We start from the raw sequence: 20410 nt of genomic DNA, 5'->3' as shown, positions 1-20410 counted from the left end.
CTATCGACCGCCGTCTCGTCCACTGGACCCTGCTGACATCGATGCTCTGCTCTCCTTGAGGGGGCAGGTGTTCGTCGCCGGGGACTTCAATAGTAAACATGTCTCCTGGAACTCCAGGATCACCAATGCCGCTGGCCGCTGCCTGCTCCGGGTAGCGGAACGCCACCATGCGCTTGTGGTGGGGCCGTACGACCCGACAATCTTCCCTGCCCGTGGCCTCCCGCATATAATCGACATCGCAGTCGTCAAGAGCATCCCTCATCAGATCACCGCCACGACTAGGACGGCACTGTCTTCTGATCATGTCCCAGTGGTTTTTGATATCGACTTAGACGCCCTGAAACAGCCCAGGCGAGGCATCACTTGCTGGCATCGAGTGGGGCAGTTTTCAAGCAGCCGTGACGGACTCACTCGCCGCCTCGCCGCCCCCTGCGGAAGCTGGAGCGGACGCAGCACTTCTGCACTTTGCGGCAACCACGATCGACGCTGCCAACATAGCAACGCCGCCCCGATCTCGCACTCCGCCTGACTACTCCCGCCAGTTGCCGCCGGACATCCTTGTGGCCATCGCTGAGAAGAACCGGGTCTACCGGGAGTGGCAGCGGACAAGAAATGCCGACACCAAACGCCTCCTCAACAGGATGCGGCGGGACATCCGGGTCGCCATTGACAACCATCGCAATCGCGACTGGAATAACAAGATCGCCACCCTCTGTCTTGACGACGGCACGGCCTGGCAGACGACGAAGCGTTTCCTATGCCGCACGCAACGTATCCCTCCGCTGCTGGTCAATGGTCAGGCTGTCTGCGAACCAGCTGCGAAGGCTGATGCCCTCGCAGACGTCTTTGAGGCTGCGTTTACACCGATCGAAGACCCGACCGTCGCTGTCCACGAGGACCTGGTTGCTGACCGGCTCCCACGCTACTTGGGGACACGCGACGACGATGACGTCATTGAAGAGACGACGGCGGAGGAGATGTCGTCCATCCTGCGTGCCCTGAACCCCAGGAAAGCTGCGGGCCCAGATGAGGTTTCCAACGCCCTACTCCAGAAGTTGCCGCCGGTGGCTGTCACTCATCCCACCGCCGTCTTTAATGTAATCCTCCGGTCCTGCAGTTTTCCTCAGCATGCAGAGGTCGTGGCGATTCCGAAGATGGGGAAGGATCTGCGTCAGCCCGATAACCACAGACCTATTAGTTTACTGCCGGCCGTCTCCAAGGTCTTTGGAAGGGTGTACATCAGGCGGCTGCAGCGCCACGTTGACGAGGAAGGCCTCCTGCCCGAAGAGCAGTTCGACTTTCTCAGGGGCCACTCGGCTGTTCACCCACTCCTACGGCTAGTGGAAGATGCGTTCGTCGCCCTCGAGCAGAGCGAGTTCTTCGGCGCGGTGTTCCTGGACGTGTCGAGTGCTTTCGACAGTGTGTGGCACCGCAGCCTCTTGTTCAAACTTTTTGAACTTGGGGTCCCGACGTCGCACGTCCGTCTCATCCATTCCTATCTTGCCGATAGGACCTTCCATGTGCGGGCCGCGCATGGCTTGTCCTCCGTCCGCCGCATCAACGCCGGTGTGCCACAGGGCTCGGTCTTTGGACCACTCCTGTATTCGCTGTACACTTCTGAAGCGCCGAAGATCGACCGTGTGCGACTCGCCCTGTACGCGGATGACACGGCTCTATATACGAGGAGCCTCAATGCCGCCGTCATGCGCCGCCGTCTGCAGCTCGCCATTGACATCCTGGCAGCCTGGGCCGTCAAGTGGCGTCTACAATTCAATGGGGCCAAGACGCAGTTCCTGGTCGTCACCAGGCGACTCGTTCCTACGGGTCTGCAACCGCTCACCGTCGGTAGCAGCCCTGTCCCGTGGCGTCCCACGGCGCATTACCTTGGCGTCACCATCGACCGCCGACTCACGTGGGTTCCGCACATCCGCGAAGTGAAGTCCAAAGTGCGGAACCGGCTCCGCATCCTGTAGCCGGTGCTGAACCCCGGCTCCGGCCTACCACCGCGTCTGGGCATCACTCTCTACAAGGCGCTGCTCTGCCACACGAACATGAAGATGCTGGAGACACTGCAGAATCTCATTCTTCGGATGGCCTTGTACCTGCCTTACGATTTCCCCACCGCTCATATTCACGACATCGCGGAAGTACCTCTGCTGCGTGAACTCTTCCAGGCGGCCGCCCGCACCTTTTACGAACGTGCTGGCCGGTCACACAACGCCCAAATCCGGACGCTGGGCCGCGCAGCGTCAACACCCGCTGGCCACACCTGCTCGCTGCATAGCTAGCACTGCAGAACTGCACTTAAACATTTAATTTGAACAGTTATAGTTGCATCAGCGCATTAGACTCTGAACTGCTCTGGTAGTTGGATTGTGTGGATTCTTTTTGGTTTGTGACTTTCAGAATTTAGTGAACATTTTAGAGAGAATGGTTTTTGATTATGAATCCCAGACAATCTCCTAATTCCTCAGAGCTGTAAGCTGTAGCTATAAATTTATTTCTCAGATGAAGTGGGCACTAGGAATTCTAATTACAGGCTTCACGTTTTGCTAATCACTTTATGGTTGCCAATATTGTAGTTAGAGAGCCAGTGTTGAGAACGGAAAACAACAGCATTAAATAAATAATAGGAAAATTAACAATTATTCCACCTGCCGCCCCACAATAGGGCAGAAAAATACAGACTTCCAAAACGTACAAAGTCTGCAACGAAGTACATCAGGTTAAAATCGACCTCTCAAAACATGGCCCTTTGTGCCTGAACATAGCTGAATGTAGTGCCATCATCATATATTACGGCCAACTTCAAACGTGCTCTGGATGAAGGCAAGATGGTCATGTTAGGTCAGCATACCTTCAGCGTCGTCTTACGAGCTCGGCATCACAGGATGTTGTAGTACCCACGAAGACCATTATTCTCCCACTACATTGTCAGGCCTTCCACGCCGATCTAAGTGGACAGCGAAAGGAGGGATGTCCCAAAGGAAACAGCAGCTACTGGACGGCAGGATGACACAATTTCAGAGATTTCTACAACTCCGAAGGTGTCTACTGCGTCCACAGACCACCAGCTGCCTGAGGATGTACTCAGGAAAGATGGACGTGGACACTAATACTGTGCCAACACTTGGCTTCCTTACGGATAATGAGGTACCAATGGAACATCCACCGCACACCGACATGGATGTCCATAAACAACGATTACCTTGGCGCCACAAGAAATGGCCACTTCCATCATGCGTCTGGCTTGGAAGAGAACGGCTGATTATGGTGATTTGGAAGGCACACTGATCTATCACATCAGTCCCCAGGTAGACTCCAGCATCAGATAGCCAGAACGGCGACCCTATAGCACTGGCCAATGACACAGCAGCCCACGATGAAGGGAATAGTGAGTCACCACTCACACCAACAACCTCTCTTTTCCCACGGGGTGATGACGTTCAGGATGCCGATGATGTGGCGACGGGGGAAGTGGAGGGCGTTGGCGTTTCGTCTGTCACCTCGGATCACCAGCCCCATTAACCAGGGTGGCAGACCATGAAGGTCAGGGACTTTCTCTCTCCCATTTGTCAGCTCTGACAACACCTCCAGCTGGCAGGCCTAGACAGCACATCTTGTCTAGTCACTGTTAACATCAGTACAATCTGGACATGGCATAAGCTGACCCTGCTGTGACAAATGCTCGCTGCAACAGATACTGACGTTGCCTTCTTACAAGAATTCCATGTAGCAAGCTTCCCTGACTTCTTTGGATATGTGGTCAGTGTCTCACATGCCCGCCAAAGACAGGAGTGTTGCCATTCTTCTATGTAGGAGTTTGCTCACCACTGACATGCGATATCACCAGAATTGAGGGGCATGGCCATATGGTCAACGCCGTGCAGTTACTTAACATCTACTGTCCTCCTGGGTCGGGACGAGGAGAGGACGCTCATGTTTTTTCACAGAGAATATATCGAAACAGTGTCAGGTTCGACTGGATGACATGGTGACAGATGTATGCTGGTGCCTACTGACCAGCTGCTGCGCCATTCACCCCACCCTGACCTCGAGACCTTTATATAGGACCTTCATCTCGCCGACACATCGCGACATACGGATGGCAACACCTCCAGATTCACTCACCTTATCAGTAGCTCATCGAGCAGGATAGATCAGTTTTACATCACACATATCCTGATTTTTTTTTCTTAACTGCGGAAAAAGGAGGGCGACAAATTTAAGGCTCGCACGAGGTGGCAGAAATCCACACTACTCCACTGGTTGCAGATCTGTGTACACAGCCGTAATGTTGGTAATAGTGTGTGCAGCTTTCAATTTTATATCGTCCCAATTATGATGAGAAAGTTGTGAGACGTTGTTGCTATTATAGTTCTCAAATCAGTTCCACGACACACGAATTTCTCAAATTTTTGGACGAATACTTTGAAAATGATGTATTTTCCTGAACTGCACTTTCTTGCAAGTTATATTAAATTTATGTACTAATCACTAACACAAACAAATTATTATTATTATTATTGCTAAATATATTTTCTATATTTGCTACTATTATTTAAATCCCAAGCAGCTGTGGTAATTAAAAGTAAATGTGACTGTAAGTTCAATTTTGGCGGGGGTAGAGACGAGAGAAGAAAGGGAGAAACTGTCTCCTCGAACTGCCCAGAACCCAACCCTCGATCCGCACTTGAGGCCGACAACAGTCAGAGCGCACTGCATTGCATGCTGGGGAGAGGTTGGCAGTGACCCGAAACAAGTGAAGATTGACCCAAAGTACACGGATGCAAATGTAGATGTATACTTTTCTCGATTCTGCTGATCCTGTCAGCAAGTCCGCGTGGTGCTACAGGGAGGGCAAACATTTTCTACTAAGCAAAGCATTATAAAGTGTAGAGAGCAAGTCCCGGAACCGGCAGGAGAGCATCATAACGAAACCGGGGCACCGCCAGGTCGCTGACATCCGGCGATGGGGCTGCGCGGTCAGCAAGACCGCGGTGACGGCAGACGCCACTTGCTGCTGACACATGAAGAGCCGGCAACGGGAGGTCGCTGACCCGTTCCGGCCTGCTCGCCGTGATACACTAACCGCAGTAAACAGGAGAGTCTGCAGGCAGGAGCAGCGCTTAGGCCGGTATTACACTATCAAATTTCTTTGTCAAACATTTGATCAAAGATGTGATCAAATATTCCGTCAAATATATTTGACAAAGATCTTTGACGTAGTGCTAGAAGGGGTATTGCACACTGTCATCATATTTTTCATCAAAGTTCAACACGGCTGACAACAGCTACTTGTTATTAACTGCAGCAGTTGCATGTACCACAATTGCACTGTGTGCACATGCGGAAGAGAAGCGGGGGAAAATAAGGAGACGTACCTGGGTGAAGCCGTGGGTTTTACGACGACACGATAAAAGCATTCAACAAAACTTGTTAAGTGAGCTTACAGTGGAGGACGTCAAGTCGTACATCAATTACTTAAGAATGCATGAGCATACATTTCTGTATGTGCTCAGTGAAGTGTATCCTCATATCACAAAGCACAATATTCACTTAAGAACTGCTACATCTGCAGAAGACAGGCTCACTACTCCGATTCCTTGCTACAGAAAAGGGTTAGGTTAGGTTAGGTCAGGTCTCCAATCTTCTTAATCTATTTTTGTATTCAGCGTGCCTTACGTTGTAAAGCGCCTCATCAGCTTCATACATCTCTATTAATTTTGTAGTTGCCAGCAGAAACCAATTGTATTTACCGGCAATATTTATAAAAACGCACAGCGATGCTAGCACTCCATGTGGTAACATGTCACAATGCAGTGAACAGAAGACAAGCGACTTCTTTGATCGAACGTACAGCGAGGCTCTAGATTTGATCAAATATTGGACGACATTTGACAAAGTTCCGTATTACACCATCAAATATCTTTGACAAAGATTCTTCACAAAGATATTTGTCAGAGAAAGTTGGCAGTGTAATACCGGCCTTACGGACGCTAGAACCAGCCCGTCATCGCCGGACAGCGACGTGACGTCAGCCTTGTGCTACTCCGAGCCGCACCGCGCCGATGACGCAGGCGCTCCTGCCACAGCCGCTGCCCGCGCTCCAGGGGCAGCAGCTCGGCGCTCTGCCGCTGTCCCGACAGCGCCACGTCGGGGTCCGTCGCCTGCCGCGTCACCCGCAGAAGGCCGCTAAGCTGCGAGCCCGGGAGTGTGACGCAGTCCGACGACCCACGGTCACGAAACGAGGGAACCCGCCGACGTAGTAGCGGAACCCGCGCAGTCAGCAGCCGGACGCCATCGACGTCATGTTCTCCGCGACGTCCGCTAATCATTGCAATCGAGCCCGTCATTTTAATCGTCACTGGTCTTTCTTCAGCTGCCCAACAGCCTCCCTCAGCAGAGAGTCACAGCCCTCACTAAGAGACCCTTCCTGTTATAAAAGTGTTAAAAACTAAAGTCCGCCCGAGCAGGCCGTGGAGGCCCAACGGTACCGACCGGCTGCCGTGTCATCCTCAGCCAACAGGCGTCACTAGATGCAGATATGGTGCGGCAGGTGGTCACCACACCACTGTCCCAACCGTACTTTTCGATCAAGTAGCTCCTCAGTTTGCCAACAGCGCTCAGCAAGACCGGAGGGTCACCCATCCAAGTGCTAGCCAAGCCCAACAGCGCTTAACTTCGCCGATCTAACGGGAATCAGTGTAACCACTGCGGCAAGAGCGTTGGCTGTAAAAGTGTTATTTTTGACAAAAATTAATAAAACAGCACGGTCCCTGAAGTATGTCCCTGTTGCAGTCTGACGGAGAGCATTAACCACCATACGACACTATTGACAAGGCGTCACGAGGAATACCGAATCAATTGGCTTCTGGAGGTAAGTAGAGGAGGATGCGCAGAACGGTTCAAAACTGGGCCTAATGCCAGCTTCGTCGGCGCTATAAGCGTCGTCGCGTCTTTTTCTATACAACCCGGACTCAGTGCCTCGCTTGAGCACAAGACTAGCGTAACGCACCCGCACTTCCAGGGTCACTCGTTTTGACTATTACTTATCGTTCTTGCGACCAACTGTTCGATTCCAGAAGCTGCGCTGTTTTTTCTGTAAGATGCGGGGGGAACTTCACATTGAGAACGTAAAAAGTGACATGAGGAGATATTCGGAGACGCCGGGGTCCACGGGTCGGACGGAGACGGCGCGGCTGCACAGTGTGTGTGTGTGTGTGTGTGTGTGTGTGTGTGTGTGTGTGTGTGGACTTACCGCGTCGCTACGAGCAGCGGACGTCGGCGGCCGCAGGCGACACGGCCATTTCCCACACTGGTTGCAAATAGCGGAGCACCGCCCTCCGCGGGGAACCCCCCACCAGGTGGCGAGGCGCGGACTCTGCCAGGCCACTTCACCACACCTGTCGCCGATACATCCCGCCGCTGTCCGGCGGTGCGCGGCAGCACACGGGCCGCCGTCACAGTGTCTCCGATATCACTGGATCCCGCCCACAGACATAGAGGAAAGGTGCCTATTATGCGATAGTTCCCTAATATGAGACACCCCAACTGTGCTCATGTTAGGGGTTGCACTGTGGTGGAGAGTTTCTTAAACACGTCTATTGCGTGCCATACGACGACTCAGCGAGCAGGACGCCATAGTTGAGCCGAACACAGTAAGTAGAGGTTGATACAAAATTCTTGTGTTCGGAGTTTTTGCGACATCAGTGTTAAGACAATATTTCAGCTTAAAGCTGAGTGGACAGCACCTAAAAGGAAAACGTGGGATAAAGACACCATGGTTCGTGCCATTACATGTGTGAGAAATGGCGAGATGGGGTACTTAAAAGCCTCAAAAGTTTTTTTGCTGTACCAAAATGTAGTTTGGAAAGGTATGTGAAGGATAAAACTCGTACACCCGAGAAGCTGGTTGGTGTTAATCTTGGCAGAAGGCCTGTCCTCTCAGTATGTGAAGGATAAAACTCGTACACCCGAGAAGCTGGTTGGTGTTAATCTTGGCAGAAGGCCTGTCCTCTCATCTCAACTGGCAGATGAACTAGTGAAATACTGCCTTGCAATAGAAGAGCGATTTTATGTTCTTAAATTTAAGGACACACGAAGTATGGCCTTCCAGTTCGCTGTCAGGAATAAGCTGAAGAATCCCTTCAATTCAGGAAACGCTTCAGCAGGAAAGAAATGGCTCCGGGCTTTCCTTAAGAGACATCCCATTTTATCAATGAGCACTCCTCAGGGTCTTGAGCAGCAAGAGTGAAAGCTTTCACTCCCGAAAATGTGGGGAGATTTTTTGATATTTACGAATTTGTGCTATCTAAAGTCAACCATAACTCGCATCGAGTCTTCAGTGTTGACGAAACTGGGGTGACGTCTGTGCAGCACAAACACAGCAAGGTTATTGCTATGAAAGGGAAGAGACAAGCTCCTGCCTTGACTTCATCAGAAAAAGGAAATCTCATCACAATTGTAACGTGTATGAACGCAGCTGGCACTTATGTTCCACCCCTAATCTTCTTCCCAAGGAAGAATATCAAGCAGGAATTGATGGACGGTGCACCTGCAGGATCAATATCAGCTTGTCATGCAAGTGGCTGGATACAAACTCACATTTATACTCAGTAGTTTGATCATTTTGTGAGTCATGTAAAGCCATCTTCAAATGACCCTGTCATTTTGATTCTCGATGGGCATTATTCCCACACAAAGAATCTCGATGTGTTAGATAAAGCACGTGAAAACAATGTTCATATTGTATGTTTGCCGCCTCACTCAACGCATAAAATGCAGCCACTTGACGTCGGATTTATGGGGCCTTTGAAAACTTACTATGCCCAAGAGATAGAAACGTGGTTGGCAAGTAACCCAGGTCGTGTTATCGCCCCATTATTAACAGCCAGGTTATTTGGGCAATTTACAGCTGAACAGCAACAATGAAAGCATCTGCGAATGTCTTCAGAAAAACAGGTCTCATCCCATGCAACAGAAACATCTTTAGGGAACATGAATTTTCAGTTCATCGCCATGCTGACGCTCTTCAAGAAAGAGATGTCAAAAACGGAAATGAAACTACTGGCGGTGATGGTCAAGCTGTCAGTCTTGGTGGACATCAGACCTCTCCCACACATCGCAAAACCACCTGGAGATGATCAAATAGGCCAAACATCGCGTTCGTGCTCTGCTGCGTTTCTAACTTCAACTCCTTGTGTGAAGCAATTGCAAGAATCTAAACAGAAGAAATCAGAGGCTGAAGCTAAGAAAGCAGCCAGAAAGTTATTTGGGGAGAAGAGTGGAAAAATCTTCAAATCGTAGACCTAAAGCAGAAAAATCGTCTGGTGACCGCCATCCGATATCCATCTTGATGCCAGTGAGGATTCAGACAGCAGTGATGACGATGACGCCGAGTGTCTGTACTGGGCGCTTTTCTGAAGACAAACACGGGGAGAAACGGGTACAGTGCACGAAATGTTATCGCTGGGCTCATGAAGAGTGCGGTGTCACAGAAGACAATTCTGTTTGCCCCGGATGTCGTTAATACACCTCCTAAGTAGTGTGAAATGAGTGAAGGATAACATAAATTAATGAACATGTAAAAATTGTATATTATTCTGTAATAAAATAATTAAAGCAAAATATTATTACTGTCTCATATTAGGAAACCTTGGTCTCATTTCTAGGAAATAGTACGTTTTACTTATAGAAGCACTTTCACAACGAACATAACCACTCGACGAAAAGGCCGAGTCGATCAAAATTGTTTAAAGAACATCATTAAGGTACATCTCTTAACACTAATCGTTAAACTCCTTAAAATATACACAAACTATTCAAATAGTACCGGCGTATCGGATATGGCAAACTGTAATACAATTATTTAGGCTTCCATACAGTACAAAATCAAAAATACGTAAGATGTCTCAAGTTATGCTTCCACTGAGACATGTTGCTTTCCTTGTATTTTCCGTCTGTTGTACGAAAAATTACAGCCAAACACGACGCATGCATTGACTGTTACGTCAAAACTCTAAAAATAACGTCGTCGTATCAGTTTATTCCCATTTATTACGACTGTTTTATCGATACACAAACAGCTGTTTGTACGTCCTTTGCGATCGCCGCCATACTGCAGTTCTAAACCGCGGCTTCAGTCGCACCAGTGACACTGTTATACGGTATTGCCAGTCTAGCAATGTATGTCTGTGATTCAGCCGACGACCGACATCGGCCGGAGATGGCCGATCTTTTCAAATCACTACGCCACTACTTCCTTGGTCACACTACAGCCGACCCTATCTCCCGAAAGCAAAGACTGCGGACGACATTCGGTGAAATTCAGTTTTTCTGCGACAAATGGACCGACGTTCTCGCACACGAAATATCGATCGTGAGAAACTGATAAGTTTAGGCCAAGACGGATTGAGTTTGTGGCATCCTGAGGATGAAAATATCACAATCGGGATAAAGTTCGGAATCTATGAACTGAAATCAGAGGTCTATTCGAAACCTCAAATAGGCAAAAATTTTACTGGAAATATTAGGCATAGATTATAACTTCAAAAATTAATTTGTTCAAGTGGAAACGGTGGATTATAGCTACTGTACTGCATTTTTATTGTGGTGCTTACTGCCGTTTTATGCCAGTAGGGTAGTGATGCTGTTAATATGGTTTGCAAATGTGGTGTGCGGTATGTATTTCCACTTTTCAGTGCTTTAGGTTTTCAGAGTACCCTATACTACACGTCACATTTGTTTTTCACTCGTGTGCTAAATGACAGTCACTGAAGGTTAACCGACATATGCTATACCTTATGCTTCTCTTTCACTCGCGTGCTAAATGACACTCGCTCAAGGTTAATTGACGTACATCAGCACAACTTTAAAAGCATACAGCGAAACACACCGTTTATAGCTTGCATTTCAAGGTCACCATGAATTATCTCGAGTATGATAGAACGTTGCTCCCGTCATCTCATATATTCGTAAAATTTGTCTGGTTATTCCGATAACTGAGGACAGAGTGTATGTTCTTTGCCAGAAAGGAAAGCTTCTTTAGATATCCTGGAGAAATAATTTGTTCAAGTGAAAAGGATGGCTTATCTGTTGCTTAAAGTTACTGAAGTGGTTCTTTTTGTATTGTGGCAGGTGGGCATAAGCTGTATACAAATTATTATTACTGCTTAATAGTGTGGTGCAGCAGGAGGATAATGTAGTGTACATGTGTGTTTCCACTTTTCAGTGCGTTGTATGTTCAGAGTATCTTACATTAAACTTTATATTTGTCTTTGGGACGTATATTGAATAACAGTCATTAGAGGTTATTTGACGTGTGCCTGCACAACGTTAAATAAATTCAGCAAAACAGATTTCGAGTAATCCCTTACTTGTAGAGGTGTGATTCGTGTCCTATTACAAAAATCCAATTCTTATATCAAAGATGCAGTTCTGGTTCAAGTAAAACCAGAAATGAAATTTTTATATTTGACATCTGTCGATTACATTTTCCTAATAATTAGGCCTATACCACGTTCTGAAAAGTATAGTTTCAAAGTTTTTCTATGATATGTTAGATGTTATTTATAATGCTCTAAATACTAATTTGAAATCTAATATTTTCACTCTTGCACCTCAAATCCCTGTTCTACGAAATTTTTAATTTTTTCTGAACCAAATTTTGATTTTCTTTATTAAAAGTGACACTCAATCTGAAATAATACTGCGACCAGGGATATTGTTACTTCCTTTTTCGAATCCACTGGCTACATGTTTAGGGAGCCGTGAAGTGTACTAGAATCTGATTATCTGAATATCTAGCCAGTACTGCATTGATTTTCACCATTTTCAGAAAAAAGTAAGATATTGTGAAACCATAAATCTGTCTTTAATTAGATAACACTTGCTTCCTTACATACAAATTTTATCCACGCATGGTATAATAGAAACATGTACTTTCACCACGTAAATTAAGCATTATGTGCTCATAACCTCATTGACAAAAACTTTATAGACTGAAGTCGCAGATCCTGCCACTGTAGTATAATAAACCACACTCTGAACAATGTGTTCTGAACAGATCATTAGTAGTGCAGTGTATCACTGAAACTATATATTTTCGTAACATATACCTATAAGTATGAAAAACCTCAATTACGGACTGTTAGTTTCTAAGGTGGTGGTCCCCTCTGAAGCTGATCGCTGGTGAGAGAAGGAAAATGGCGTCACAAAGTTAAAGCGTTTTTAACTTTTGTGGCGTTGTGTTTTTCCCATCGTCTCGTTTATTCGTAAAACTTGTCTGGTAATTCCAGTAACTGAGGATGGAATCTACACGTGCGCTTTGAGACAGCTGCAGCTCGTTTGCACGCGTCTTATAACAGCAAAACCGGCACTGCAGCACTCGTCTCCGACCACAGAGCCGTCGCGATATCCGTCCCGCCCTTGGAGGTTAAAATTAACCTACTTCATGCATAAAATAGTTTCTAATCTAACCTCCTCTATTCCGTCAAAAACCGACGAATCAGACTGGCCGCAGTGTGAGCAAGCTGTCGGCCGATGTTATCGTGCCACCTCTGGCGACGGCCTCTGACGACCGTCGTCGGAGCCACTCTGACCGCAGCCTTACTTGCTCTGAACACGCGGCGACAGCCTCAGCGCCCGGCAGCGTTCTCGCGACCACTTCTCTCTGTCTGCCACGAATTCCTTCTGCCAGTGGAGTGCTCGCAAAAACTGGATATTTCTTTCCTTTTTCTTACTTCTTTCGGCCGCTGCACCAAGTTGGTGTAACAATCTCTTTCCTTATTTTCTAACATTTTGCCGAATATGTGCATCTTTGTTACTGGTTACCTCTACTCTCCAACTTCAACATTCTACTCCGCAAACCCAATTTCCGGTGTGTGGAGGAGGGCACATCCGTTTTCTATTTGTTATCCTGGCAAGGTAAGGGCCATCGAGTTTTCTCTTAAGGCCACCGTAAACGATCAAACATTTTGTCAAAAGTAAATATGCATGTCGGATGATGCTGAGGGAATTAGATTAGGACATGAGACAAAGTAGTAAAGGAGTTTTGCTATTTGGGGAGCAAAATAACTGCGATGGTCGAAGAAGAGAGGATATAAAATGTAGACTGGCAATGGCAAGGAACGTGTTTCTGAAGAAGAGAAATTTGTTAATATCGAGTATATATTTAAGTGTCAGGAAGTCATTTCTGAAAGCATTTGTATGGAGTGTAGCCATGTATGGAAGTGAAACGTGGATGATAAATAGTTTGGACAAGAAGAGAATAGAAGCTTTCGAAATGTGGTGCTACAGAAGAATGCTGAAGATTAGATGGGTTGATCACAAAACTAAGAAGGAGGTATTGTATAGAATTGGGGAGAAGAGGAGCTTGTGGCACAACTTGACTACAAGAAGGGATCGGTTGGTAGGACATGTTCTGAGACATCGAGGGATCACCACTTTAGTAATGGAGGGCAGCGTGGAGAGTAAAAATCGCAGAGGGAGACCAAGAGATGAATACACTAAGCAGATTCAGAAGGATGTAGGTTGCAATAAGTACTGGGAGATGAAGAAGCTTTTAATCCATTCCACTGCGCTTTTACGTCACTGTTGTGTAACTCTTTGTATAGTGTTTGTTCATAACCTCTTCATGCTGAATATATGGCTGGGAAACATGTTTCACCTCTACCTTTATCAATTGTCAGTGCCGTGTTGTTTTTATACTTGATAGTAGTTTTCATATTTGTGTAAACTCACGAAACATTATACATACGTGGCGACACATCGACAGAAACGACGTCCGCAATCTTGTCAAATTTTCAGTCAATCAAAATTTCTCGCTAACACGATCTATGCTTGACAAACATGTCAAACAGCACCGTACACGGTCAAGTATTTGACATGCATATTTGTTGTTGTTGTCTTCAATCCTGAAACTGGTTTGATGCAGCTCTCCATGCTACTCTGTCCTGTGCGATTTTGTCAAGCACGTTTGGTCGTGTACGGGGACCTTTCCATCTAACCAAATATTGTACATCTTTTACATTGCATTCATTATGCACGACAGACCGCGGTACCGCTACCAATATGTTCCGAAAAGCCGCGACGCACGTGCTATTTCTCAGGCGATCATGTCTCTGTTGGTATCGACAAGCCACAACGGGTCAGCTAATTTGGATAGCGATCTTTCGTACACCTATTGGAACGATGGGCATACTGTAGCTGCCCCACAGTCCAAGGTCAGATTGGTTCAAGTGGCTGTGAGCAATATGGGACTTAACTGCTGAGGTCATCAGTGCCCTAGAACTTTGACCTACTTAAACCTAACTAACCTAAGGACATCACACACATCCATGCCCGAGGCAGGATTCGAACCTGCGGTCTCGCGGTTCCAGACTGTAGCGCCTAGAACCGCTCAGGCTCGGCCACTACGGCCAGCTCCAAGGTCAGAATTTAAACATTAAGCACTCCTCCAGCCTAGGCAAACTGAGCAAATCGGTTCCTGCTTTTGCATTAGGTGCAGTCTAGGCTCGACCTTACATGGTTTACAAAAGCACCATTTGTTCACGGACGGTTTATGATAAAACTCCGAAAAACCATTATTTTCGAGTACTCAGAACATCACTTCTATAATTTCTATTCGTGGCAAACCGTCGGAATTCTTCTGTAAGGTATATTCTTAAGATGATGATGGCGGGAACTTCGAAAACTTTTGAGATCATTATTCGTTACCGAGGTCCAGAGTAGAAATTTACCGTACTTATGCAGAAAACCGTAGAAATACTGTTTAGCCATATTTGAACCGTAACTCGTAATTATCTAAATAACTAACCATAGAAAACGTCTCAAATTTTAACCGTATACTCTGCACACTTACCTAGAAACACCACTTTCCCGTATTCGAAAATCTTCATACATCTGAAAAACGATGACTTTTGGATACCAACAGTAGCAGTTGTGGAGATGGACATTTCTATAATTTTTATTCATAGCAAATGGTCTAAAGTTTTAACATGCACTGAAGCGCCAAAGATATTTCTAGAGTCATGCGTATTCAAACACAGAGATACGTAAACAGACAGAATACGGCGCTGCGGTCGGCAGCGCCTATATAAGACAAAAATTGTCTGGCGCTGTTGTTAGATCGGTTACTGCTGCTACAATGGCCGGTTATCAAGATTTAAGTGAGTATGGCCGTAGTGTTACAGCGATGGGACACAGCATTTCCGAGGTAGCGATGCAGTGGGGATTTTTCCGTATGGCGAGTGTACCGTGAATATCAGGGATCCTGTAAAACATCAAATCTCCGGAAAAAGATCCTGCAAGAAAGCGTCCAACGATGACCGAAGAGAATCGTTCAACGTGACAGAAGTGCAATCTTCCGCAAATTCATGCAGATTTCAATGCTGGGACATCAACAAATGTCAGCGTGCGGACCATTCAACGAAACATTCGGCTTTCGGAGCCTAAGGCCCACTTGTGTACCCTTGATGACTGCAAGACACAGCGACATTGGACTGTTGATGACTGGAAACATGTTGCCTGGTCGGACGAATCTCGTTTTGAAATTGTATCGAGCGGATGAACGTGTATGGGTATGGAGACAACCTCACGAATCCATTGACCATGCATTCAGCAGGGAACGGTTTAAGCTGGTTGAGGCTCTGTAATGGTGTGGGGCGTGTGCAGTTGAAATGATAAGGGACCCCCGATACGTCTAGATACGATACTGACAGGTGACACGTACGTAAGTATCCTGTCTCATCACCTGCATCTATTCATGTCCATCGTGCATTCCGACGGACTTGGGCAATTACAGCAGGACATTGCGACACCCCACACGTCCAGCATTACTACAGAGTGGCTCCAGGAAAACTCTTCTGAGTTTAAACACTTCCGCTGGCCACCAAACTCCCCACACGTGAACATTATTGAGCATATGTGGGATGCCTTGCAAAGTGCTCTTCAGAAGAGATCTCCACCCCCTCGTACTGTTACCTATTTATGGACATCCCTGCAGGGTTCATGGCGTCAGTTTCCTCCAGCACTACGTCAGACATTAGTCGAGTCCGTGGCACGTCGTGTTGCGACACTTCTGCATACTCACGGGGGCCCTATACGATTTTAGGCAGGTGTACCAGTTTCTTTGGTCCTTCAGTGTATGCTCCTAAGGTGATGTTCTCCGCAAACACTGAAACTTTTTCGATACCATTTTAGAGTCATTTTATCCCAAATAAAATTTTATAACTTGCCGTCGCTGTGTATACAAATTGTCTTCAGCTGGAAATTATTTGACGGTGACACCTGTCGGCGTACGCACAATACAAGCAATTATTTTGTCGTACGACTTCCTTGGTCCGCTTTTTTTGGCAAACTGTAGACATAGCCTAAAGAATGTTGTGCCTTTTTATATAAAGTAATCCAAACTGATCTTGCGTTGGTTGGGAGACGATTTTTTGTTAATCTTACGTTATGTGTACCTATTTCTTGTTTATTTTCTTGAAAGACAGCACACTGTAAGGAGACAGTGGCAAGGGAGAAAAAAAGAATGGGACAAAACAGAGGCAGTGGGTCAGAGAGACAGTGAAAGCGGCAGAGGAGAAGACAGTGGTAAAGAAGAGTGAGAGAAAGGGAGCAAGACAGTGACTGTGGGTGAGACAGACAGGACAAAGTGTAAATGGGAGAAAACGAGACAGTGGGAGAGAAAAACATGGCCATCATGAAGAGATATAGGTCGCAAGAATGTCAAACAATAAATAGAACGAGTGACCCTGGAAGTGCGGGAGCGTTTCGCTAGTCTTGTGGTCAAGCAACGCACTGAGTCTAGGTTGTATAGAAAAAGATCCGACGACATTTATAGTGTGTGCGTGTGTGTGCGTGTGTGTGTGTGTGTGTGTGTGAAGCTCACAGGAGGCCCAGTTTTGAACTGTTCTGCGCATCATCATCTATGTACCTTCAGAAGCCAAAGAGATTGTCTTCCTCGTAATGTGCTATCATGCAACTTTCACGAGCTCCACTAGACCTATAGATTCCCACTGAATGTTCCCCAGAGCATAATGAAACCACTGCCAGCTTGTCTCCATCCAACAGTACAGGTGTCAAGAGCTGTGCCCTTGAAAGATGCTGTATTCGCGCCCTCCCATCAGCACAATGAAGATGGTATCGAGATTCATCGGACCATGCAATGCTCTGCCACTGTGCAAGTGTCTAGTACCAATGGTCACATGTCCATTTCACTCATAGCTGCTGACGCTGTGGTGTTAACTTTGGCACATGCATGGATCGTCAGCTGCAGGGACCCACTGTTAGGAGTGTTTGGTGCACAATGTGTTCAGACACACTTGTCCTCTGTCCAGCATTAAAGTTTGAAGCTAGTTCCGCCACAATTTGTTGCCTGTCCCGTTTTACCCGTCTGCCCAGCCTACAATGTCTGACATCTGTAATGAGAGATGGCTACCCAGCCCACAATGTCTGGACATGGTTTCACAGTGTTTTCGCCATGTGTTGGAGACACTGACCACACCACTCCTCGTACACCCAACAAGCACGCTGTTTCCAAAATCCTTGTGATGTGCCTCCGGGCCATCACAATCGGCCCTTGGTCAAACTCACATAGACTGTGTACCTTCTGCATTATATGGAGGATATTAGTGTTTAACGTCCTGTCAACAAGTAGGTCATCAAGACGGAGCATAAGCTCGGATAGAAAAGGATGAAGAAGGTAACTGGCTGTACCCTTTCAAAGGAACCATCTCGACATTTGCCTCAAACAATTTAGGGAAATCACAGAAAACCTAAGTCATGATGGCCAGATGTAGGGTCGCAAGAGTCCCCATTCTACACACGATAGCATGCTCATTGAAGTAGTAGGCCAAAGCCAGTTCTCAGGCATTTTTCTGATGTGGGTTGGATATATTCAGGGGCTAAGTTGACTGATTTATGACCACTTCCTCCTCCTCTTACTCTATTTTTCTGTTAATTGATTTATGACACCGTGGAGGTTGATTTGTGAACCCCTGTGTCCTTCAGAGAACCCTTCTCCCCCTCCCCCTCAAACACCCCCCCTCTGGGAAACTCCCTCGCCAATATGAGCACACTTTTGATATAAATCAACTGATTAATTAAATCGACATATTAATTTACTCCTATCTCTCTGGGAAAGCCCCCAAGACTTCCCCTACCACCCCAATTTGGAAATTGATGGGAAAATGACTCAGTCTCTGCTGGAGAGAAGGAATCAAACGACAGGAAAATCAGTTACATAGCAAAAAATATACTGTTTATTTTTATTTATAAAGTTTAGTTCGCATGGATCTCTCTTTCATTTGGTGGTAAAAACTCATCATTCTTTGCTGTTTTGGAAGATGCGGCACTTGTAAAATACATCAAAAAGAAGTAATTAAATTTGAGAACACAAGCACACTCCTCCACATGCTGCCTGTAACCCACTTGGTCATGAACATATAACTTGTGTTCGACTCATATACAATAGCGTGTTCTGTGTGTGACTTAGAGCACTCTCTACCTGCAATCATTAACAGCAAACATCTCCATACAACAGCCAGCAGAGGATTTCCAACACATTTGTGGCGAATCGTGTCCTATTCCAACATACTCCTCTAGATGAACGAAGATGTATTTCAAGTACTCTGTTTCTCTGCCAGATCTTGGATAGAAATCGAGTCTTCAGAGTCATAGGGCATAAATCGAGTATTGAGTTTCATAACTGCAGTGATTCTAAGTTAGTGACAGGGGATTGTGAGGTACTGCACTCATTGTGTGTGAGAAAGAGTGTGTTCTGTTCACAGAGTTAGTGCAGCATTGTGTGTAATTTTACATATCAAACAGTTCTCCTATGCATTTCTGTGTATGTCCTATTATCATTTCTCTCTTCCCAGCAACTTCATGGCATGGAATCCAAACACTGCAACAATTCTACAGAAGTGGTAGCACAGGTGAGTTACATAAAATGTATCAAACTCCTTCCATCTGGAGCTCCATCATGCATAACTCAATCATTTCTTCTTCTTCTGCTTCCTCTTCTTAGTTGTCTGTTACATCACCACAACACTCACAAATGTGCAGGCTAGTATCTATTATACACCAAACTCCTCAGCATGCAAGCATCTAGACAGATCATGTGTATTTGGATGGGTGACATGAGTAAGATTGGTATGGAACAGACTACACAGAATGGTAGTTACAGTATTGGAATAAGAAAAGCAGTCTGCGTCACTAGCGTCAGTCAGTACAAATTTGCAACAGTTGCTATACCCTTTGTGAAAGCAAAATATCGAAGTGTAGTGGTTATGCATAGCTCAGCTAATTGAGATGTCGAATGTAGTGGGTATAGTACCCTCCTACTTCTGATCAGTTTCAAATAAAATTAGAGACAGTGTTCGGGGCAGGGAAGGGGGTGAGGGGGGTGGGGGGGGGGTGGGAAGGAGGGTTGGTTAAAGGTTGAGGAAAAGTCATGAGAGGCATACAGAGAAGCCATATATAGTTTCACTCAGAGGACTGAGTGCTAGAGCTTCGAATCTCTCACTTTGTGACTTCATCCACATAGGGGGCATGGCAAATTGCAACAAAATCTTACTGAATTTATAAAGTGTTTCGGCTAAGGAATGTATTTTTGCACCTCCTCTCTGCTGATGGCTATTTACTACACTAAGAAACAATATTTGTGTCATGTGATGTAGACTGTGTAACATAAGTTATGTATATCATCCCCGAAAAGTAATGGAAGGGATGATTTAGCAATGATATAGAAATTGAGAACAACTCTGCAGTGTCATTGGCTCACGAATGGTGGTTTGGACGTCAAGTAATCAAGTAAAATGCATTAAAATTACGGACACCTAGTAAAATTATGAAAATTGATGGAAAACACATAGAACTGATGAAAATACAACAATTATGTGGACAGATGAGGGTACTTACATGCTCGCTTGGGTATCTGCAAATCATTCCATTCCTCCACCTGTAGGATAGACAGCTGTTGGTGCATACTATCCATGCTCTGTGGTCCTGCAGAATACCCCCTTGTTCCACAGATGGTTATGAACTGTAAGTCATAAAAATGAAAGATGCAGTGTCCAAAGATCTGGAGATCAGGATGACTACCACCTGAGACACCAAAACAGCAATTATTTAAAATGGTTCAAATGGCTCTGAGCACTATGGGACTTAACATCTGTGGTCATCAGTCCCTTAGAACTTAGAACTACTTAAACCTAACTAACCTAAGGACATCACACACATCCATGCCCGAGGCAGGATTCGAACCTGCGACCATAGCAGTCGCGTGGTTCCGGACTGAGCGCCTACCACCGTGGCCGGCAGCAATTATTTACGTGGATGCAATAAACACCACCAATATGAGGAATCAATGCTCAGGGTGTCTTTGAAAAACATAATATTGAGA

At 46.1% G+C, this 20410-nt stretch overlaps 1 protein-coding gene across 3 annotated transcripts in view; it reads right to left on the bottom strand.

Annotated features, from left to right (window-relative positions):
- The window catches only part of LOC126319460 (calcium-binding protein E63-1), a 575661-nt gene extending 555644 nt beyond the window's left edge, over positions 1–20017 (bottom strand). Inside the window, exon 1 of one of the 3 annotated variants that reach the window (XM_049993518.1) lies at positions 19927–20017. In XM_049993518.1, coding sequence (XP_049849475.1) covers positions 19927–20002 — 76 coding nt within the window. In that variant the 5' untranslated portion in view covers positions 20003–20017. Of the gene's footprint in view, positions 1–7261; positions 7315–19926 lie in introns of those variants that run through there. The other 2 variants (XM_049993519.1, XM_049993603.1) reach the window with 2 other exon arrangements.
- Positions 20018–20410: the final 393 nt, after the last annotated feature.

This window comes from Schistocerca gregaria, chromosome 1 (genome assembly GCF_023897955.1).
Source record: "Schistocerca gregaria isolate iqSchGreg1 chromosome 1, iqSchGreg1.2, whole genome shotgun sequence".
Taxonomy (NCBI): Eukaryota; Metazoa; Arthropoda; class Insecta; order Orthoptera; family Acrididae; genus Schistocerca; species Schistocerca gregaria.
Note: the sequence above shows the minus strand (reverse complement) of the source record. Positions and strands in the feature narration are given on the sequence as shown.